The 23,948-nt window shown below is 42.6% G+C and overlaps 1 protein-coding gene across 1 annotated transcript; it reads left to right on the top strand.

Moving 5' to 3' along the window:
- Positions 1–3,299: 3,299 nt before the first annotated feature.
- LOC131926151 (adhesion G-protein coupled receptor F2-like) lies at positions 3,300–13,329 on the top strand. The gene is made up of 5 exons (XM_059281433.1): positions 3,300–3,371; positions 8,129–8,171; positions 8,880–9,034; positions 9,998–10,240; positions 11,863–13,329. The coding sequence occupies exons 1-5, from the start codon at positions 3,300–3,302 to the stop codon at positions 13,327–13,329; spliced, it is 1,980 nt and encodes a 659-aa protein (XP_059137416.1).
- The last annotated feature ends 10,619 nt before the right edge of the window (positions 13,330–23,948 follow it).

Below are 23,948 nucleotides of genomic sequence, written 5' to 3'. Positions count from 1 at the left end.
CTGCAAAATCTGATGAAGGCCTAGTGAGGAATGTTTCCACTTAAAACATTTTGTGATTATTTTATCATGCATAGAAACGTATGTTTCATAATAACCAAAGCTATTTTTATAAACATTACACTAACTCTAATTCTTTAAAAGTTAAAGCAAACCATGTGGGTGGCACCCAACTTTACTTCCAGTACTTAGGAGGCAGAAGCAGGAGGATCTTTGAGTTTGAGGCCAGCCTGGTCTACATAGAGACTTCTAGGACAGCAAGGGCTGTGTAGAGAGCCCCTTTCTCTAAATAAAAAAAATTAAAGCAAAATGATATATAATCAAGGGTTTTATGGATAGTACACAACAATTATAGGCAAATCAAACAATTTCCATCTTGATTTGTAGAATTAAATTGTCATTTTGTAAAAACAAAAGTCTACTTAAGCTTTTGGATTGAGTAATGTCTCCTTTTTTCCTTCCTTCCCCCCTCCCTCCCTCCCTCCCTCCCTCCCTCCCTCCCTCCCTCCCTCCCTCCCTCCCTCTTTCTTTCTTTCTTTCTTTCTTTCTTTCTTTCTTTCTTTCTTTCTTTCTTTCTTTCTTTCTTTCTTCATTCCTTCCTTTCTCCTTTCTTTCTTTCTTTCTTTCTTTCTTTCTTTCTTTCTTTCTTTCTTTCTTTCTTTCTTTCTTTCTTCTTTCTTCCAAGACAGGGCCCAGCTATGCAGTTTAGGCTGGCCTTGAACTCCCAGTGATCTTCCTCAATTGCTCTTTACATTATTATTATTATTAATAATAATTGTGTGTATGTGTATGCAAGTGTGTGTGGGTGCCTGTGCTCTGGAGCTGGAGTTACAGGCAGTTGTGAGTGGCACAGTCTGGGTACTGGGAACCCAACTCCCATCCTCTGGAAGAACATCAAGTGCTCTTAACTTCTGAGTCATCTTTTCAGTCCCTCTGTTTTATTTTTTGGAGCTCTCTTACTCAGTATGGAACTTGACAGTTTGCCAAGTCTGGCTGTCCAGGGAACCCCAGAGACCCTTCTGCCTTTGCCTACCCAGTGCTGAGGTTAGAGGAACCTGAAGTACTCATGGTTTTTATCTGGGCGCTGGAGATTGAACTCAGCTGCTCCTGTTTGCACAACAGACATCTCACTGACTTAGCCATCTCCCAGTCTCTTAAGGGATTTCTGTTTGGGTGGAGTGGTTATTGTGGTTATTGCCGCGCGCGCATGTGTGTGTGTGTGTGTGTGTGTGTGTGTGTGTGTGTGTGTGAGAGAGAGAGAGAGAGAGAGAGAGAGAGAGAGAGAGAGAGAGAGAGAGAGAGAGAGGCTAAAGATTGAACCTGCAGCCTTGCAAATATGCTACTACTATCCTATATCCCATACTGATGACAAAATTTAAAGAGAAAGTTAATTCAGAAATATTTAGCTTTCCTTTTAGGTTTTCTCAGAATTATGGCAACAAACTCATCCACAGCTTTAATGTTTCTGTTATACTAAGTGTGCTCATTATAATGATGGCCTTGGTGATAGTCTGACAGATCACTAGCATGCTTTTCATAGGGAGCCATTATCTAATTGAGTGCCTTAGGATGAAATAAAAGATGTAAAAATAACTGTGAGTTTATTGGTAATTATGTGCCCCTTTGCATTACTATTTAAAAGCAATGGGCAGTATGTTTGTCCTTTTGTGTGAGGGCCATAAATGTACTAATAGAATGCTGAAAGATGTGCTGTAAATATTGTTATTGGAATTTTTAGTGGAATTCCTGCTAGATTAATCTTTCAGTGCAGAAAATAAGAATTTAAAGATCAATATAATTTCATCATTTAAGTTATGACATTATTGTATATGATGCATGTTTGGGTGAAAGAATTCTTTTTGGCTAAAAATGGTCAAGTAGCAAAAGATCAACCATTATGACAGTCCCAGAGCTTTCTAATAACAACAAAGTCTTCTGAAGTTTATTCTATCAATACCCTATCATCTATCTACGTATCTATCTATATATCTATCTATGTATCTATCACCTATGTATGTATGTATCCTATCTACTTATCTATTGAACTTCCATCTGTCTATCATCTACAATCGTCTATCATCTATCTATCTATCAAGTCAACCTATAATCTATTATCTACAACTATCTATCGATCTATCTATCTATCATCTGCCTGTCCATCTGTGTATCATCTATTTATCTATTGCCCATCTACCTACCTATCTATCATTTACCTATGTATCTACCAACTATCTATCATGGTAGTAGTGGCACATGCTTTTGGGTACATGTTGAATCTTATTTTTTAAAAGCTTTATATGAACATGTATTAATTATGCATAATAATGGATTTGTACATGCAATTTTCATTCATGCATACAGTGAATTCTGATCATGCAAATCCTTTTATCTAGGAGTGCAGACATCTAACATCTTTCAATTACTATCTCACTCAGGACGAAAATAGCAAGATTTAACTTTAACGTTAATATTCTCAGGTGAATCCTTGAATCTATTCCATCCTTTGTATCCCTTATGCATTTTGTCAGATCTCCCCCCCCCATTTCCTTCTTTCTTTCCTCTCTTCCTGTCCTCCTCATCCTTTCTCTTCCTCTGTTGGGTATATTACTGAGTGTATCGAATGCCTGTCACATCCCAACATTGCTGGCAATGGCAAGCGATCACTCTGCTTTTGTTGTCATTTCTGTTAGACATAACGAGAGCATATCATTGCAGAAATCACTGTTTACTCAGGGAGACACACCTCTCGGGGTTGAGATGGAGAGAGATAAGAGGATAAGCCCAGCACTTATTCTTCAAAGGTGTTTCTAGGCCAAGCTTATCCACAAGAATCCCTGCGCATCTTCTGTAGCCACCTACACAGTTCTCAGCTCTGTTCTAACCCCGGCATAGCTGTCATTCCCACTGCCCGAACACAGGCTGTTATTTGTTAGAGCCAGAAGGCCAGGGGAAATCCATCAAGCAGCTTTGTTTAGCGGGATTCCCATGTGAGGTGTGCCATACAAATCAACAAGAGAGAGCAGAGAGCAGGACTGGGCTTCCACCTGGAGCCTCCCAGCAATGACCGTGGTCGGACACGGGGCGTGTGTGTGTGTGTGTGTGTGTGTGTGTGTGTGTGTGTGTGTGTGTGTGTGTTTTACTGCTGGCCAGAGAGAGCTGCGTAGACAGCACTGAAGACGGAGTCCGGTCTCAAGGGGAAACTGTGCCTGCAGAGGCATGGTGCTATAAGAGCTTCAGATTGGAGACGTTTCGCCTTTTCATTTATCTTGACAGAAGCAAGAATATCAGCTGTGTGGAAGACAATGATGCCCGCACTTTGGTTGTACGGCTTGGTGCTTCTTTTGCCTACAGAGTCCTGCAGGATATTATGCCAGGTAAAAATGGGGAAAGAGTGGCCGATGAGTTGGTGGAGAGAAGAAGCAGACAAAGAATTCCTCAGTTACCAGCTCTGTTACCTGAGAGCTGAAGTATAAGGGGAGGGTGGTGATGGGGTGGGCCAGCACAACCTGAAGAAATGAGAATAGGGGCTGGAGAGATGGCTCAGTGGTTAAGAGCACTAGCTGCTCTTCCAGAGGTCCTGAGTTCAATTCCCAGCAACTGCATGGTGGCTCACAACCACCTGTAATGAGATCTGGTACCACATTCTGGCCTGCAGGGACACATGCAGGCAGAACACTGTATGCATAATAAATAAATCTTTAAAAAAAAATTAAAAAAAAAGAAATGATAGTGACCCGTGACAGAGAAGACGCCTTTGCTATGAATTTGTCTCACATTAATTTCCATTAATCAGATCTGAAATACAACAAAACTGAGACGATTCAAGGATAATCACCCCACTCCCCCTGTTCTTGGGCACTGACTCTTTCACTTGAATCTAGGGTGCTGCTGTTTCCTGAGGGCCTTGAATAGTAGAGGTAGGGAAAGCTGCCGCAGTGACTAGGAGATACTAGAGACATTTAGTGGACAGGACCTCAAAACGATTTGGCATAATGTGGTACCGTGCCATTCAAAGTGGCAATAACATTTTCTTTTAGCAACCTGGCAGAAGAACAAGGGTGGAGTTTATAGCAAATCACCCTTTTAACTTTTGGAGGGGCAGTGAGCCCTGCCGCTCTTCATGGTATATTTTCCCTCATACCATATTTTAATTTTCCTCTTATTTATTTAAAATAAGGTGTGAAGGAATATAGGGAGAGAGACGATTTTAAAATATTTTGAGAATTTTGGGAAAAGAGTACTATTATTTGACCCTAAGACCTGGGAGGTCACCCTAGAACTAACTGGCAAAGCTCTGATCCCTTACTTCATAGACAGAGAGACTGAGGTCAGTGATGAAGGATGTGCTTCACATGAGATAAGGTGAACAAGAGACTCCTTAGGCAAGAATGATTTTGGAAGTTCTTGTCATGAGTTTTCCAAACAATATTCTCCATCTAATTAGTTTACCCTTCTTCTTTGTGACTCCCCTTCACCCCAACACTGAACTGAAATCCGATTTCTGAGAGAAATTCTAGGTGCTTTGGGATGACATTTTGCTGGGGGCATTCTGATGCCCACAGCTTGGTACTATCTTTTGTTTTCTCATCTACAATTTTCAGTAAAATGTGGGGTAGGCAGAGCAGGGGAAAAAGTTACTCTTGTTATTGTTGGGGCTCACCCTACCAGGAACATCCTATCCTTTTCTTCCCGTTGGACAAATTTCTGGTTCTCGAGCTGCCAGGGGCTGCCCCTCCCCTGACTTACCTACGCACTGGGAAGCTCTGCAGTTTAAGCGGGTTGCAGGCAAGCGTCTGCCTTTTTGTGTAGGATGAGGTTGAGGAATGTTAACATTTGAAGCTAAAGTCACCCACTTTGGATGCTACCCAGACATGAACTGACCAGAGGAACCGGACATGATGTACCTCAGAAAACGAACTGGGCTGAACAAATCAGGTCTTTCCTGTAAGAAAATAGACTTTCCAGAACTTCTTGTCAACAGCATCCCATGTCCTCCTCCACACCTAATTAGTCAACTGCACCATCTCTGGACTTTGTTTAGTGACCAGGGATCCTCCACAGCTGTTGACTTTGGTATACTGCAGAACATGGCCATGTCAGTATGGGTTTTGGGTGACTTGAGCATCCTTTACTTCCTGCCTTACATCCCCTATGCCTATTGAACCTGAACATGATCTGATGCCTGACCTTTGGTAGAGATGTACTGAAGGAATTAGGAGAACAAATTCTAATCTCAGGAATAAAAGGAGTTCCCTGCATGGCCTTCTTCAGGTCACCTTATCTATGACAGCCTCTGCGTTCTCATTTGTAAAATAAGGAGATTAGATGGTGTAGACGAATTTCTAAACAGTCTTATTACATGAGAAACACAGAACCAAAGAATCAAATACAGAGGTACTAGCTCAAGAGATCAGAGCAATAGCTGTGACTAGCCTTAGCTTACCACCAGCAGTAGCTTCCACAGAGAGCTTCTTCCCATCTAACTTGTCTTTTTATTGCCTTGCTGCTCTGCCTTGTCATTGGCTCTAAGCCCAGCCACATGACTTCCTTGTCACTGCCTGTCTATACCGACCTCCAGATCTCTATGGTTGATACTGGAATTAAAGGTTCATGTCACCATGCTTGGCTGTGTCCTTGACCACACAGAGACTCTGCCTGCCATGTGATCGGATTAAGGGCATGGGCTACCACCGCCCGACTTCTGTTTATGGCTCGCTGACCTCTGATCTCCAGGCAAATTTTATTTATTGACATACAAATAAAATATCACATTTCAGCACAAATAAAGTATCACCACAAGATGGACTATCAACACAGTCTTCAAGATCTCTAGAAATATTATTGTAGTCTTATGGTTTAGTGGAAGCAACGCGGCTTGTTGACTGAGACCCTAGGGATTTGGTCGCATGAATAAAAATGAATAAAAAAATAAAAATCATACACTGGTGAGTCCAAGGGCATTCTGTTTCATGAATTCCTCAGCGACACCTCCTCAGTGATAGAGAGACCTCAATTCAGAGTTTCCATAGTTTTATTTGATAGAAAAACAGGGAATATTCAGTATTATTTTTGATAACAGAGAGAAAAATAATATTGTTAATAGGAAAATAAAATGAGTATCATATGTCAGCCAAACGACAATGCTCAGAAATCTTATTTCTTCCTCAATAGCTAGAATCTTGGAATAAGGTTGGAGCCATGGATAATGCTCTTTTCAACCACTAGAGGGCACTTATTTTGCTCAGAAATGGGAATATTGAATTTGCCTCCTTTCCTATACACGTTAACATACGCATGCCTGTGTTTGTGAGTGTACCATGCATACCAATATGTCATTACACAAGTGTACATATGTACAAGACCCTTACATAGAGGGGTAAAGGGAGACAACACACAATCATGTTTCTAAGGAACTTAAAATTCAATTGAGAACATAACATGGAAAAGATTATCCAGGTAGCAGGCAGGTGAGTGGAGGCTAGGCAGTGTTGTATGGTAGTGTGGATAACAAGTCCTTCTAAGGCAGAGGGAGAGTTAGAGCATCTAGAACTCCATCAGAAAAGACAGCGTGAAAGGGCGAAACATGAGCTCGATGTAATCACTATTCAGTATCAGAATAATCCCAGCAGTCAAACCATAAACAGATCTCACACTTTTGAGGGTGGCCCTAAGGGTTTCTAATGTGTCAACTCATTTGTTCCCCCACAAAAGCAGTACTGTCTATTCTGCTTACAGACAGGGAAATGGAGGCACAGAGAGGTGAACGTTCCCTCCTAAGGACTTGAGCCCAGGTGGGCTGGTGGGCTTTCCCTAGACCATTTTCTCAGGATAGCCAGATATGCATGGGTGGGTGGGGTGGGGGCCACTCCCTTAAAGAAGAGTAGCATAAAATACAAAATGAATGTGAGTATTTTCTTAGAATGAGAAAAGGAATCAAAATAAATTTCAAACAGAGTTGGTTAAAGGATTTATATCCAGTAAATACTCAACATTATTTAGTAGTGCATTCAGCAAAAATAATACTACTTATAATTTCTTCTATATAGATAATAAAAAGATCATTCTATCATTTTAAAAATCTTACTTTAAACATTTATCTTATGTATATGGGTGTTTTGTGTGCGTGTATATTTATGCACCATGTGTGTGCCTGGTGCCCTAGGAGGCCCTGGAGCTGTAGTTACGGAAGGCTGTGAGCTGCCATGTGGGTCCTGGGAGCTGGACCCGGGTCCTCTGGAAGAACAGCTAGTGCTGTTCTAGACGCTGAGCCGTCTCTCCAGCTCGCCATTCTTCCCTTTTGCATTGTCCTACACTTCCTCTTATTGCAGCTAGTTTGAAATAACACTTTTTAGTTTTCCCACTTGTTATTAGCAGTTTTATGTAAATATGTAGGATTGCTATGAAAGTTGGGAAAACTTCAAGTTTCTTTCCAAAGAGCTGCAGGATGTCAGGGCACTCAACATTTGTTGTTGTGCTGTTCTGTGGCCACCTGTAGAATAATTTTGAATTAATGACCCGCAAGGGTTGATGTTCTTGTAATTTAAAAGTGACTGCAAACTATATAAATGTATCCTATTAAATCCAAAGAAATGTGGTCCTCGCTCAACTCCTTGTCTGGATTTCATTAATAAATGTACCACTCTAGTGATACCCCAAACAGGACAGAGTGTGAAGGGGGAGGGGTGAGACAGAGTGACAAAAATTGATACTCTCAATAGATGGAAGGTAGTTAGAATATTTTGTCTTTGAAAATACGATAAATATGATCACATGAACATGTGATCATGTGGCATGACCTTCTCCCAGGATTCAGTGGGGCCCATACAAGTGAAGTAAGTCTTCATGAACTTCCTAGCAAACTTCCCTCTGTCCAAAATGTAGTTTATGTGCAGACTATAGACTGTAATGATAGAGAATTATGACTGGGAGGAGAGGACAATCCCACTGCCTGGCACTGGGGAGGAAAAGTAGAAGGAAATGTCATTGGGCCATACCCAACAGCTGGACTTTCAGTGACTGTGTTTACATCATGGCTGACTCGGATATGGTTGTTTGTCTGTGATTAAAATGAACCAGTGGTATCACCTGTTGACATTTGGTTTTGCTGAGAATTTTGATTGTCTCTTTTCAGGCCACCAGCAAAAGCAAGGAGAAGGTGATGTCCAGGCCACATGGTATGTTGGCAGCAGTTACCAGTCACACAGAAGTTTGATCATCAGTTGTGAGAGCAGGCAACTCTCAGCCCTTTGGCTCATGGCGTGAGAGATGAGACACCTTGATAGATTACATTTGTACTTTGATTATTTAAATGTAAATCCATTGTGTCTTTAGCCCCAGACATATTCATATCTTCCCAACATCCTCTGTTCCACCTAGTCTCAGACTTCTTTGCTGTGATTCTCATTGAGCTAATTCAAACCAGGGCAGTGACTAGAATGGGTCTCATTGACCATGGAGCTTGCTATAAAGTTCTGGACCAGGAAGCTTCTTTGGGAACATCAAAGGGAATAGATTCCAAACAAGAGCTGACCTGGGTATCTCTAGGACTCTGAGGAGATCTTTAGGGGGCTCTGTGGGCATGGGGGAGGGTGACTAAGTAAGGTAACGCATGGGTTCATCCCTCTTATTTAATGGGAGGAGTTTATATTAGTCAGTTTTATACATTGGAATTTGGAGTGTGGTTCTGTCAGAAGGAACAGGATCCTGTTTCAGAATTATGCTATGTCTGCTAACCCATTTTCAATCATCTTCAATCTTACTGAGAAAAGATATCCATGTCTACAGCATTGACGTCCCTTTGCCACAGTGACACCTTACTGAATGGCTGAACAGCCATGACCTCAGACCTTTCTATCTGATATGGATGCCTTTTATTTTCCCAGATGTATGTGATGGTGTCTGTAAGGACAACACTGCCCCCTGCTTTCAATCTTGCCCTCCAGAAAGTGAGGGCAACGTGAAATTTGCCTGTAAGGCCAAGAAATGGCACAAAGTCACTGAAACCTGCCACACCCTTAATGCCATCAGCATCTTTGAGGTAATGCCCTTTCTCCTGTATCAGGATTCTCACACAGGCTCTATGAATAAACTTCAGGTGATCATATTGCCCACTTAGGGGAAAAGAGAGGCTTCCACGGTAGCAATAGGTTGTTTTTCCATGAATACATAAATACCTACCTATCTCCTCTCTCTTCACTTGGTGCATCTGAAAGTTTGTGTAGTATATCCTGCATCCTGAATGACATGAAGGAACCTGGTCACTTAGGCAAAGCAAGGAAAAGCATCTAGAATTGTCACGACCAAGTTCTTCATCTTTGCCCTCAGCCATTGAAATAACCCAAAGCTTTGATACTCATAGTGTACTTCGCTGGCTAGTAATATCTCCCCAAACTTGTTAGACCCGTGAAATTTGGGCTGCACCTCACACTTTGCTAGGTGAGAAGCTATAGTCCCATCAGGACCTTCATATGATGTGGGTGCCTGGAAAGGCCTCAGCTTTCCTGGAGCTGGAGTTGCGGGAAGCTGTGAGTCACCTGATGTGGGTTCTGGGAACTGACTCTTGAGTCCTCTGCAAGAACAGGACCCACTCTTAGCTGCTGAACTATCTCTCCAGCTCCTGCTATTTAAAAAACAAAACACGGTGTCTCTTGGCTCACCTCTTGAGAATGTAAAGATAAGTTAAATGGCAATAAGAATCCATATAAATATATAAACTATACATTAAATGTACATACACAGGAAGTGTCTAAAGAAAACAGTTGCAGTTTCAGAAGACAGGGCTAGAGAGCCACCAGTTGGGAAATTCAGTCTTATATTTTGCTTTATACAACTTGGTGTTGGTCAAGTTATTCCACTCTAGATACTACTTTGAAAATGGAACATGAAAGCATATTACGTGATATACAATTGTATAGTAGGGCTCTTCTAAATTCTAGCAAAAGTACTTTTGTATTTAATACAAACTAATAAAGGATTTTTTTTTACTTTGGTCCTGTTTCAGGAGGGTGTGGAATTATTTTCCAATGTTCAATCATCGGAATCAACTATAGCTCTCCATGAGTCTCACAGACAATCTCAAACCATAACAGATATGTTGATGGAAAAATGTCCAAAGGATTTGTCTTGCGTCATCAGAAACATTCAGAAGTCTCCCCGAATACCAGGAAACATTGCTGTGGTGGTAGAGCTCTTGCACAACATCTCGACAGCTCTAACCAGAGAGGTCAATGAGGAAAAGATGAAGGTACGTGACCTTGCAGATCAGTGTTCTCTCTTTGAGGAAGGAATTTAGATTAGTTGGAATACCCTCTGAGCTTCCCAGGGATTGGGAACCACATTTTCCTCCTCAATATTTCCAATGTCCCACATAAAAAGTGCTTAATGAATCTTATAGAGGGAAGAATAGTAAACAAAAGAATAAAATAAACATGTCAGGTCAAGACACGTTAGTAGAGAGAGCTTACTTGGTTCTGTGGTACTCATCTCAGTCTTTTTTATATTTCCCCGGGGTCTGGGTCTGTGATGGGTTGAGTCTGGGAGGGGCTGAGTCCATAAGAGGTTGAGCTTCTGAAGGGTTGGTTTTATGGGGGGTAGAATCTGTGAAGGTCCAAGGCTGTGAGGGATTGATTCTATGATTGCTTGAGCCTTTAAAGGCCTGGTTCTTGGGGGAGTTGAACCTGTGAGGTTATGAGTCTGTTGGGGGCCAGAGTCGACTCTGCTTTCCTAAAGGATATTTAAGCTACTGAAATTATTGAAGAAACACTGTGGGTCATGGACAAAGGAAGACTTACGCTCATTTGTGAGTTAGAACAAGTCGTTAAAATGGGAAGCAAAATATATGGCCCAACCTTTGAACTACAGAAATGTGAAATGGAATTGGATTCATTTCTTCATGGTTTTGATGCTTGAAGTAGACAGTAGTGAATGGTGATTCAACCTCTGTGGTCAAGTTCTAGTTTTCAGCATATTTCTATATAGGGTCCTGTGGCACAGCTGGGACTAACAGATACCAGCTACATTGTGGGTACTCTGAAAGGGCAATTGAATGATGGGTTTTGCCCAGGTATACAGTTGGTAGAAATGGGCATGTAAAGGCTGTGTACCTGTAGGTCTCATGGGAAGGCATTGAACAAATAAGAGGAAAACAAGGCAAGGAATTCCTTTACAGATAGATCCTCTAAATGGTATCCAATGGTGTGTGTGTAGGGGGGGCATGTGTGTGTACATGTATGGGTGAGTACTCGTGTGTGTAGGTGTTCATGTGTTGTAGGTCAGAGAGTGATGTCAAATGTCTTTCTCAGTTTCTTTCCCCATTATTTTTTGAGACAGAGTCTCTTGCTGATCCTGGAGATTATTGATTCGGTTATATTGACTAGCCGAACGGGGTTCAGAGATTCATCTGTCTCTGCCTCCCTAGTGCTGGGATTACGAATGTGCCATAGTGTCCATCTTTAACATGGTGCTGGGGATCCGAACTTGGGTTCAGATTGGGTTGAATGGCAAGCACTTTAGTGACTGAGCTGTTTCTGGGTCCCTGTCCAATCTTCTGATGTTGTGATATGGTACTATCATCTACAAATGTGTTGGGCTGCATTATTACCGATTATGGGATGCATGCAGTGTGTGAGTTGGACATGGCTGCAAGTAAACTTAATCTTTACTGTGCAAGCAAGTCACCAGGGGTTCAATTAAGATACTGAATATGATTCACTGAGTTTAGGGTACATGTGAGATTCTGCAATCCAAAGAGGTCTCTGGGAGTGCCTATGCTACTGGTTAGCAGGCCACACTTTGTAAAAGTAAGTCTTTTATGTATTGGGAGTTTCAAAGGGTGGCTCACGACTAATGCCAGTTCTTCTTTGACAGAGTTACAGCGCCATGGCTAACCATATTCTTAACAGCAAAAGTATATCAAATTGGACCTTCATCCAAGACAGAAACAGCAGCTGTGTCTTGCTTCAATCGATCAATTCATTTGCAAGCAAGCTATTTGTGAAGGAACATCCCATCAACATATCACATGTCTTCATTCATACCATGGGTACCATCATGTCCAGGGACAGCCTTGGGAAGAATTTCACTTTCTCAATGCGCATTAATGATACAAGTGATGAAGTCATTGGGAGGGTACTGCTCACAACTGAAGAGCTTCAGAAGGTTCCTTCTCCTTCCCAGGTCATCAGCATTGCGTTTCCAACTCTTGGGGCCATCCTGGAAGCCAGTCTTTTGGAAAACATGACCGTGAATGGGCTTGTCCTGTCTGTCATTTTGCCTAAGGAGCTTAAAAAAATCTCGCTGATGTTTGAAAAAATCAGCAAGGCAGAAGGGAGGAAGTCCCAGTGCGTGGGCTGGCACTCCCTGGAGAGCAGATGGGACCAGCAAGCTTGTCAGCTGATGCGAGAAAACTCCCAGCAAGCTGTTTGCAGGTGCTGGCCTAGCAAGTCATTCACCTCTTTCTCCATTCTCATGTCACCCGACACCTTGGAGAACCCGGTTCTAATTTACATCACATACATAGGCCTGGGCATTTCCATCTGCAGCCTGATCATCTGCCTGTCCATTGAGGCCTTAGTCTGGAGTCAAGTAACGAAGACAGAGATCTCATATTTACGTCACCTGTGTATTGCTAACATTGCAGCCACCTTGCTGATGGCTGATGTGTGGTTCATTGTGGCTTCCTTCCTCAGTGGCCCAGTATCCCACCACAATGGATGTGTGGCTGCAACATTTTTTGTTCACTTCTTCTATCTGGCTGTGTTTTTCTGGATGCTTGCCAAGGCTCTCCTGATTCTCTATGGAATTCTGATCGTGTTCCATACACTGCCCAAGTCATTCCTGGTGGCCTCCCTCTTCTTAGTGGGCTATGGGTGCCCTTTGGTGATTGCTGTTATCACATTGGCTGTGACAGAGCCTAGAAAAGGCTACCTCCGGCCTGAGGCCTGCTGGCTTAACTGGGACATGACCAAGGCTCTCCTGGCCTTTGTGGTCCCAGCTCTGGCCATCGTAGTAGTAAACCTGATCACAGTCATGCTGGTTGTCATCAAGACCCAGAGAGCTGCCATTGGGAGTTCCATGTTCCAGGAAGTAAGAGCCATTGTGAGGATCTGTAAGAACATTGCCATCCTCACACCACTGCTGGGGCTGACCTGGGGGTTCGGAATAGCCACAGTCGTCGATGGTCACTCCCTGGCCTTCCACATTATCTTCTCCTTACTCAACGCATTACAGGTAAGTCCGGATGCTGTGGTAGAATCTGAAGCGAGACAGTATGTGCAGCTGTTTTGTGATCAGGAACATGTGGCACCATGTTTCATGCAGAAGTCAATGAAATAGAGATTCATTTTTGTTTCAGAAAGGCCTGGATTTGAATTCTGACTCTCGTATTCACTAAGAATATGTAGCATGATCTTTGCATGTCTAGTTTTTGCGAGCATGTTTTTCTCATACAAAAAGAGAGTATAATGCCGCCACTTTCTAGAGGTGCTCAGAAAATGAAATAAATGATGAATTTGAAAGCAACAAGTTCAAATACTAAAATTAGTTACCAAAGACCATAAATACCTGTTAATAGGCTGAGGTTTTTTTTTTTTTTTTTTTTTTTTTTTTTTTTTTTTTTTTTAGATGTATCTTAGGCTAGCCTCGAACTCACTATGATCTTAAATTTCTGATCTTCTTACCTCCATCTCCCAGGTACTGGGATTACAGGTGTGCACCACCATGCATCATTTATGGGGTCCTGGACCTTGAACCCAGGACTTCATGCATGCTAGGCAAATACTCTACCAAGTGAGCTGTATCATTAAGCCCTGAGTTGTTACTATTTAGAAAGCAAGCAATCCCCTCTTCTAAAATTTAGTCTTAGACTGGAGGTGTTACACTTTTTACACTTGCTAGGTTGTCTGCTACTTAGACTTTTTAGATAGCAGTGTGGGCCATCTTATTTGAACAAGGCGAGTTATACAAAGAAGCTTTAAAGGTCGTTCCTTTTCACACTTCTCACACTCGTACGGGTTAAGCAATGTTCACAGTTTCATGTGTATCCTTGGCAAATTCTTTCTGTATGCTTATACAAATATATGCTTAATATGAGAATTGAAAACTTACATGTATTCTTATGTACCTGTTAGGCAAACATGCCTCCAACATTCCGTTTTAGATGGTGTTGGAGGTCAAACTCAGGGTTCTGTAGGCTGTGCTTTGCCCGCTGAATGACATCATAGCTACGATGCAACTTTCCTTCTCACTTAAAATTGTATCTTAGTCTTCCACTGGTCTAGTGTATAGGGTCTATTCAATGTCTAGGTAATGTTTTCTATTTAACATTTTCCTTCTTGAATGAAATTATGTACATTAAATATAAAGATTGCAATGAATTAAAATGAAAGCTTCTAGTTTCCTGAAGAAATGAAGCTAAACATTGTTCTGGGGGTGTGTGGAGTAGACAGTGAAAGTATTTTCAAATACGTGGTAGCAGGACTTTGAATCAAGTATCTACTCATTTTTCTCTTTCAAAATGTGACTATAAATGATTCACTTTATATAATAAACATTTTGATGCCTTGAAGAACACTGTTAACAGTACTAGGGCGAGTGTAACATTTTAAATCTTGGCTATTTTCTATATTTCTATGAAAAGTGTTACGGCAGTTTAGATTTATAGCAATGTCAGTAATTTTCAATTCATTATACATCTTTACAAAGCTGGTCATCGATGGGACTAAGGTAAGACTCCAGGGTTTCTAACTTTCATCTCAGTGAATCTCCAGGCTACTCTTCATAAACCCTTAATAAATACCTGTCTCATGCCACAGCAATGCCTTTCCTTATTCCCCTCAGGCTAGCTGACTTGTGACTCTTGTTTTGGATTAGACTGTGAGCACCTGAGTTTGGATACTGCAGGCATTTTCACTTATAATAGGATCAACTTGAAACTCGGGTTGTTTTTTGTCTTTACTCCTGGCAAGGAGAAGGATGAAGTCATTGGGATGCCAGTACCTATGAGGTAGTGGGCAGCTGCCAACTAGTGTGAGTGAGGGCTAGACACTGGAACAGGAGAAGGCAGAGCTATACTGGCTTGTACTGGCTCATGGAAGTTTTTTTTTTTTTTTTTTTTTTTTTTTTTTGTGAGCTGGTTATAGACACAGCCATCAGTAAAATTCAGTGACACCGATTCACAGGGACATGAGTTAGATTAAAAATAACAGTCATGTATCCCCCAAACTTCTTTGTTTGTCTGTTTTGATACACTCTCTGCCTGTCTCTGTAGCAGGGCATCCTTGGGATGCTCAGTGAGGGAGGAAAGGGAGCAGAGCCATGGGTCCTCTGAGGTCAGATACAATCAACGGGATGAGAAGCAGCAGCAGAGATGGGCTTAAGGTGAGGGGCAGCTGAGGCCGACTGAGCAAAAGCAGGATTCTGAAACAGGCAGAAGGCATAAGATGCAGGAAGCAAGCCCTTCTAAAGCGGTTCCGATGCTAGTCCTACAGAAATGATCGGGAGCCTAGCCAGCCCCTCCAAGGTTGAAGTATTAGTGTGGAGTCAGTGGCTGCCTCGGGTGTCACAGTGGCTGCTGCCTCTTACCTCTCCCGTGTTCTCTGAGAGCTATTGTGGGCTGGGTGGGATTTTGAGACACCCTCAGCTCCCAAAGCCATAGTAGGAGAATAAAGCATAATAGACTAAAACCTGAGAGAAGACGCTTACCTGCTTACATTGTGCTTTGTCCCCCGAAAGAGATGGGGAGAATCTGCTCCTGCTGATTTTTTTAAAAAAAGATTTATTCTTTCATCTATTCTCTGTTAGATATTGAACTCTGTGAGTAAACTTCCTACAAGGTGACATAAACCAATGAAAAGTGATTTCGATGGAATACTTTAATGTTGCATATTTGTGGTTATATAGACTCAGGTTGGGTAATAAAATTATTAGGCTGGGGATATAGTTTAGTGGTAGAGTCTTTGCCTGACATGTCCAAAGCCCCTAGTTCAATCCCCAGTACCCCTTCCACACAAAGAGACCACAAAAAGTTATTAAATATATGCACATCAGATTATAGAATCAACATACATTGGTTCTGTGCCTAGGAGTGTGAGAACCAGTAAAATGGCACAGTAGGTGAAAGAGCTTGATGCGCAAGCCTGACAACCTGAGCTCCATCCTGGAACACATGGAAAAAGCCAGATACATTGGTGAGCATCTGTTACCCAGAACTCCTCCCAGAAGATGGGAGATCAACTGGAGAATTGGCTCATGGACCAGCTAGTATGGAGTGTGCAGCATGGCAGAAATAAGAGAGACCCTGACTCAACAGTGTGGACAGCCAAAACTGACCCCTGAAAGCAAGTCTCTGACTTCTACATGTGTGCCGTGGTACCCATCCACACATCCACCCACAGTTATACATACATAAACTACACACATAAAGTCAATCATAAGTAAAATTAAACAATTGTAAGCATTTCTAAAAGAAGAGTTTACATAAACATACAGTTTGATAAAATCTCCATGCGGACCAGGCTTGGGTATTTTTGGACTGTCTGCATGGGAAAGTGCATTTCAGTACGTTAGAGGAAGGAATGAACTGCCTGGCTTCATACTGGTCCCTGTCATCTTCCATCTGTCAGCCGCATTTTCATCAAATTGTGGTAGCAATAGGCTGTTGTTCTCACTGCATCTTTATGTGGCATCTGCATTCCTCTGACTGGGCTCACATTGAGTTGGGAAACCAGAGTGATGTAGCAAGGGGGTGCCTACAGGGAAGGCCAGCTTCTCGCCTTCCCTGTCCATCCAGCACTCAAGCCATTCAGCATCCAAGAAGTGAGTCTAAGGGATGCTGCTGTCTACAGCCTTTTAAAAGTTGTGCTTCTGAACTTCCTTTTTCTCATCAGAAGAATGGGGCTGTTCCTTAAAATTTCCTTCCTCCAGGGAGGTTTTGTGTTGTTACTAGTGGAAAAGTGAAATTATGAAAACAAAACCTCAAATGGATTGTAGCTCTGGAGGATGGTCTTTGTTTCACAGATGGGGTCTTCCTCTGCATGGATGATGTGAGGGGTTATGGGCAACCAAGTGTGCCTGCTTTTCTTTGTGCTGTGGAAGTATGTTTTATTAATTACTGTTCAGGGACTGCAAGCCTGCACTCCTATACATCTTTTTTTCAATCATTATATCCTGAGGGCAACAGTTCCTGAGAAATGAAAAGCATTTTCACGGCACTCATGAATAGAAGTTTCTAAGATGTGCCTGCATAAAGCAAGGGTTTGTTCTGTGTCTATAGTGGCCAGAACTCTTGGTTGAATAATTTTTTTAGACAATATCTGTTGAACAAATGAGTAGGCCATGAGTAGGCTCTGCGGCCTTAGACTAGGGGATGAGAAGAATAGATAGTGTTCTTTCCTTATGGCCAGAATAGTAGTGATGTGATGAATGCTACACTTGTTATTCTTACCATCACTGTATTGTAAATGGATCTTCTTCTCCCTTCATCTTTCCCAGGGCTTCTTCATCCTGGTGTTTGGAACAATCCTGGATCCAAAGGTACTGTATGTGAACCATTCTTGGCTTTCCTGTGTTGAGTACTTGACCTGAAATGCTGACTTGTGAAGAACACTTATTGAACTTTGACCTCAGTCATCTGTGCAGTCACCTGAAACAGAACATCAGTCTTCTTATTTTAAAATTGTTTTGAGATTTTATTTATTTTTGTATGTATGAGTGTTTGCCTGAAACAATGTCTGTGTACCAAGTGTTATATAGTGCCTGCAGAGCCCAGAAGAAAGTGTTAGATCACCTGGAACTAGAGTGACAGAAGATTGTGAGCTGCCATATAGGTGCTGGGAATTGAACCCTGGTCCTCTGGAAGAGCAGCCAGTGCTCTTAACCTCTGAGCCATCTCTCCAGCCCCATCACTGTTCTTTTAATGCAGGTGATTGTTATCATCATCCTTCAAGCTTTTTTGAGGATACACATTTTATGGACTATAACTCTAAACCTGAAAACAATCCAGGAGATTTCTATTCTCTGTCTTGTAGATGAGAAAAGGGAGACTCAGGATGAAGAAACAGCTTGCTCTAGATCCCACTCTGATTTCTTATGGCAGAAACAGAATTATTTTTTTATTAAGAAAATTGTTTCATTCCTTTTACACAACAATCAAAGATCCCCCTCTTCCCTCCTTCTGCCCCCCAGCCTCCCCCTCCCAACCTACCCTCCACTCCTCCCCACCAGAATGAAAGGCCTCCCATGGGGAGGCACATCCCATAGAGGCAAGCCAAGCCCTTTCCCCTGCCTCAAGGCTGCAGGAGGTGTCCCATCATAGGTAGTGGGCTCCAAAAAGTCCACTCATACACCAGGGATGGATTCTGATCCTACTGCCATGGGGCCCCCCAAGCAGATCAAGCTACATAATTGTCTCACCACGAAGAGGGCCTAGTCCAATCCCATGCAGGCTCCACAGCCAGAAACGGAATTTTTAGCTAAATCTCACAGTGTTATTTTGGGAGGATGCCTCTTGGATTTGAAGGACGTATGTCAGGAATAGCCCCTAGTGCACCACAGAACTGCTCAATGAGGGACACCGAGGGGTTCAGTTCCCAGCACTCACTTGGTGGCTCACATCCCAGTCATCCCAGTTCTAGGGAATCTGACCTCCAGGGGCAGTGCATGCACATGGTACAAAGACATACATGCAGGCAAAAAATCCATGTCCATAAAGTAGAAAGTTTAAAAAAAAAGGCTAAAAAATAATGGAAAAGGAGCAACACCAAAACAAAATTGAAAGCACAACACCCACCTTCACTTTAGCGTATTATATTTTGAAAGTATTGATGTTATTGAAGTTAACATCGAAGGTTTGTGAGAGGAATTTCAAAAATGTCCTTTCATTGTCTTACCAAGATGCCAAGCCAACCTAAAAGTCACTCAGAGGTGAAACAGAGTTATACTTGATATTTCTATATGTAGACGGTCTCAGGCTTACAATATTCCAACTCACAAACCTTTGAGTTTACTATTGTGCGAAACGGTACTCTTTCAGGAGAAACACCATTTTAGGCTGAGCTCTTTTCCTGGGCTAGCATCTCGCATCATGGTACTCTCTCCCCAGACTGAGCAGTGGTAGTAAGCTACAGCTTTGAGTCAGCCATGAGCTTGCAATGGTAAACAGCCAACACTCCATGGTGTCATGAAGCTGTGGTGTTCAGTAGGTAGGTACACCAAGTGCAATTTTGGCTTAAGATATTTTCAGTTTACAATGGGCATGTTTTGATGCATCTCCCCCTTTGCAAGGAGCAGCTATGCTAACCATACTTCACAGTGCTTGGGAGTTCCAGATTTTAAAAGAAGAAGCTGTAAAGCAACTTGATAAGTGAAAACACGCAGGAAGCATTTGCAATACCCCACAGTCATAATTGCCGGGGTTGTGCGTCTGGTAACTGTGACACCATAACTAGCACACAGAGTCAAATAACGACAGCACCTTTGCTCTGTGTGCCAGAGTTAGATACGAAGAATTCCAAGCTATGCAGTCTCTGTCAAGATCAGAATCTCTTCATTAAAATTAAAATGTAAAAGACAAATTCAGGAAATGTCATGGGACCAGACATGATGAATAGATGCAAAGGAATAAGGAGTCCTGAAAATCCTAACATCAATTGAAAACTGAGCACGTCTTCCAAAATGCACTTACTATTAACATTTAAAGTGAATACTATGCACATTATGAAATTCAGGATTTTAAAAAGGATCAGAGCAGGAAATGTCAATAGAAGTGCCAGCCTGGCTTCAAAGATCCCAGTGGATGCCAGGAGCACCTCCCTCCCTTACATACTGCAGCAAGGACTTTGCATCTTTAGGGAGAGGTGAAGGCTCCCTGAGCTGGAGGGCTTTCACCGGCATTAGTGTGGAGACAATGTATGCAGGGCCTTGGAAAGAAACATTTTCCATGGCAGAAGGGAGAAAGGAAAGGAAACAGAAGAGGGCTGGGGAGGGAGTCAGGACGGGCTACAGTTGATGGACCTGAATCCCAGGCCTGGATATTTATCTGTGCAGCAGACTGAGTTTAGATGTTATTTAATCTTGGAGTGTCAGGGAACAATCATATCTGCCTTTCAGGATTATTTTCTTCGTAAAATGGGATGACAGATAAGAAAGACACTGTAAAACATAAAAATCATCACCATCATCACCATCATATCATCATCATCATCATCATCATCATCATCATCATCACCATCATCATTTCCTTAGTTCTGGACCCAATGTTACCTTGTATCTCCTTTATAGAAGGTTTGAGTAAAATGAGATGTGATGAATTACTTTAATGGTTCAAAAAAAAAATAATGCCAAAGCTGTAATTGGAATCCACGAGCTTGTGCAAGCTTGCTTCTTAGCCACTGGGTCCATCCATGTTTAAGACCACAGACACGTGTGTGCTCCAGAGGCTGCCCCTCCTCTGTACCTCCTCATCTCCCTGATTTTCTCCAGCTCACTGCACCATGTGACAAATCCTGCCAAAAGGACCCAGCTGGCCACTGGTTTCCTTGCCACGGTATTTGCCACATCCAAGCATATTGTTAACTTCTTATAAGTGTTTAATTATTAACCCATTTTGTTTAATTTCCAGATAAGAGAAGCCTTAAAGAGTCGAGTAGCATCTGCCAAATGGATCTCCAGAGTATCAGAGGTGAACGCTTTGTTTTTTTCATTTGACAAGGTAGCAGTGTAAAACCTTTTGGTGTGGATTTTTCCTGGGTTCAGAATCATTATAGAGTATGATGTCCAAATATGAAGATGAAAGTCAGTTTAAATGTATAACGAGGGGGTGACAAGGTGGCAGGTGTTGTAGGTATGAAATAGGAAGCGGGTGAGTAGAAGGAGAAATGAGACAGGAAACCATGAACTAGGAAAGCGGGTGATTAGAAGGAGAAGTGAAAGGAGATGAGTGATCTCAGGCTCCCAGGACAGTCTGTTGGTCCCCTCTGATATTATTCAGTTGGCCACACACAAAGTATGAAAGTTCCAGGGAAGCACACACTGAAACCCTATACAAAGGACTTCCCAGGAGCTTGATTACCAAGGAAGCAGTTTCCATGGTTACCAGAGTGGCATAGGCACAGGGCCAGTTCAGGGATGTGGCGGAGGTGCTCCAGTCATCATGTGGGGACTGGACTGTGATGTGCCTTTACCTTATCCTCTCTTTGTATAATTTACAAACTTCATGGTGATGCAAGGCTGTTGTGAGGGAAGAACTGGAGATGTTTACACGTCAGCAAAAGGGACTCAGGGTTGACCTAAGGAACGTACCCAACCACAGAAGGTGATCTGTGGCTTTGGTTCATCACCCGCCACTCCTTGGCCTCGTAGAGCTGTGTGCCTAGGCACCCATGGCTGAGTGCATCATTTTTCATTTCCATATCTATCTTCCCACCCCATTTCCTCCTGCTTATCTCCACCCCCACCTTCTTTTCCTATCCTCTTCCTCTTCAATCACTTTCTTAGTTTTTCCTGGGAGATTACTGTCTTTATATTCTCTCCCATCTTAAAGAAAAGGGCAAATTTACTGAGAACAGACGTTTCCTCCAAGAAGGCTACACCTCCTAATCCCCTCAAATAGTGCCACTCCCTGGTGACCAAGTATTCCAATCTGTGAGCCTATGGGGGCCATTCTCATTCAAACCACTACAGGCTCTCTTCTCTGACTTGGCCTGATTATTTCAACTCTCTTCAAAGCAGTGGCCTTGGTCCTTTCCATGTGTGGTTTTAGAATGATCTATTCAGGCCACCGTAGGGAAATTCTGGCCTTTGGTGCCTAAGAAAAACAGTCATTTTTCTCCACCTCTCTTGTTTTACACAAGTCAGAAAGACACCTAGCCCTTCTTTATTGTTGATGGTCCGAGTCAATGGTTTTTGATGTTGGCTGTATCTTAGAAACATCTTGGGAGCTTAAAAAACAAAAACAAAACCAAAAACAAACAAAAAACCCCACACCAAACCACAATCCAGGCATCACCCAGAAATTAGACCAGAAACTCTCGAGGCTTGAGCCTAAGCACTTATTTTAAGCTCTACAGTGATTCTGCCCTGTGGCCAGGGTTAAGAGCCTCTGGTCTAAGTACAACATATATTTACCCTTCATTTTGCATTTTTTTCCTTCATTCTGCTCAGCAGCTCTAGGCCATTGCCCGTCATTAGCTTTAACACCCTTACCTGAGTACAGAAGTGGAGTTACCATCCACTTGTCTGTTCTGCTTTGAGGGCCTCTAATCCCTGGTAGCAATCTTTTACAGTGCAGATTGAGCTCACCTTTTATGGTACCCGTCTGGACAGGACCAGTCCCACTTCTCCAACACCTAAGACAACATACATTCTTGTGTTCATTTTGTAGCTGACAAGATGCGCTAGCCTGTGCTCGGGTAGCCACAGATCTGGCAATGTGCAAATGTCTTGACTCTTTAGACAACTCATGTCTAAAACATACCCAAAAGATCCTTTGGCACATGAGCATCACAAAGGTGTAGGGGGGACTTTAATGTTGAGGATTTGAGTAGAACAGGTGTTCAGAAGCCGAGTGCAGGACACCAGGCTCCTTTCCTCTCTCCACCCTCTATCCCCTCTACACTCCCTTCCCCTAACCCTCTCTTTTCTTTCCCCTCTTCCTCGTCCTTCTTCTTTGGAATTCTCTAGGGCCAGGTTATGGTAGAGAAGGACCCCCTAGACAAGCCCGTCACTATGTTGCTAGTTTTCATATAAACAGAAAAGGAGGAGGTGGTGTGAAAGGGTAAAATAGCTTCTCATGCCTCAGATTCTCTGGGCACCTAGAATGACCGTGATCATTGCAGACTGACTGGTGATGATAAATGCAATCATATTTTGTCTTCAACAGGACCTCTCTTCTGAATTCTCTTGCCACCCTACCAAAGGGCCAAGCTAACCAACCAGGATACATCCCTAACATGGGAGGTGAGTATGCAGTAAGAGAGTCTCTAAGTGAGCTTTGAGCTTATGGCATTTCTTTGATTTTAATTAGAAATAAATTCTCTTTTTCTTGTCTTGGTAAGGCACATTCTTGGATTGCTAAAATTTTTGTCCCATAAAACAATAAGTCATATCTGAGAAGGCTTATGACCTGGCCTGGGTGTGCTTAGGGGGGGCTGAGGAAGGATCCTCTCTCTTCTGGATCCCTCTGCCCCATCTCTTCTCGTGTTTTCTAATGTCAGGACTTCTTGCATCAGCAATGTCACCAAATCTTCTACTTTTCCTTTCCCTAGTCTTAAAAGGTCAAGAAATTATGACTGACAATATGGGGGAGAGGCCTCAGGGTGGGGATGAAGAAGCTGGACAGAGTAATAGGGAACTAGATTTAGAGGAACAAGCCATAGAGAAATTAATTTAGAGCCATATAGAGGGACACGGTAACTCAGGTTGGGAAGAGACCCAACCAGCTACAGAGTGCTCTAGAACAACAGGGTGGAAGACAGAGACAAACACACAAACATACCGAAGCACCCACATCCCTGGGAAGACTCACAGAGATGGGAAGTATATGTGAGAGGTATATGAGGAACTCAGAGAAATGAACAATGACGCAGAAAGGATGATGTACACACAGACCAGGACTCACACAGAGTGCAGAGAAACAGAGAGATGCAGAGCGAGGCACTGTGGTATGTAAAGTGAGTCTCCCTTCAACACATCCAGGCTCCAGCAGCCTTTGTGGCCTTGACCTTGTAGAGAGACGTGGTTCTTTTCTGAGAGGAGTTATACTTCAAAGGAAATGGGTTCTGCTGTGTTTAACACATGCATCTGTAATCCCAGCGCCTGGGAGGGGGAGGCAGGAGGATCACGACTGTGACATCATCCTCAGTTACATAAAAGGTCTGAGGCTAACCTGTGCTACCTGAGATCTTGTCTCACCTCATTCCTGAAATGAAGTGGTTCATGTTAGAGAAAGACAAGGCTTG

This window comes from Peromyscus eremicus, chromosome 16_21 (genome assembly GCF_949786415.1).
Source record: "Peromyscus eremicus chromosome 16_21, PerEre_H2_v1, whole genome shotgun sequence".
NCBI classification, from domain to species: Eukaryota; Metazoa; Chordata; class Mammalia; order Rodentia; family Cricetidae; genus Peromyscus; species Peromyscus eremicus.
This window is presented reverse-complemented; position numbering and strand designations above follow the sequence as displayed.

Bases quoted from the DNA above. Each gene is read 5' to 3' on its own strand.
- LOC131926151 (XM_059281433.1), top strand. From the start codon at position 3,300: ATGATGCCCGCACTTTGGTTGTACGGCTTGGTGCTTCTTTTGCCTACA. The intron at 9,035-9,997 runs GTAATGCCCTTT...GTCCTGTTTCAG, and splicing joins ATGCCATCAGCATCTTTGAG to GAGGGTGTGGAATTATTTTC. The intron at 10,241-11,862 runs GTACGTGACCTT...CTTCTTTGACAG, and splicing joins TCAATGAGGAAAAGATGAAG to AGTTACAGCGCCATGGCTAA.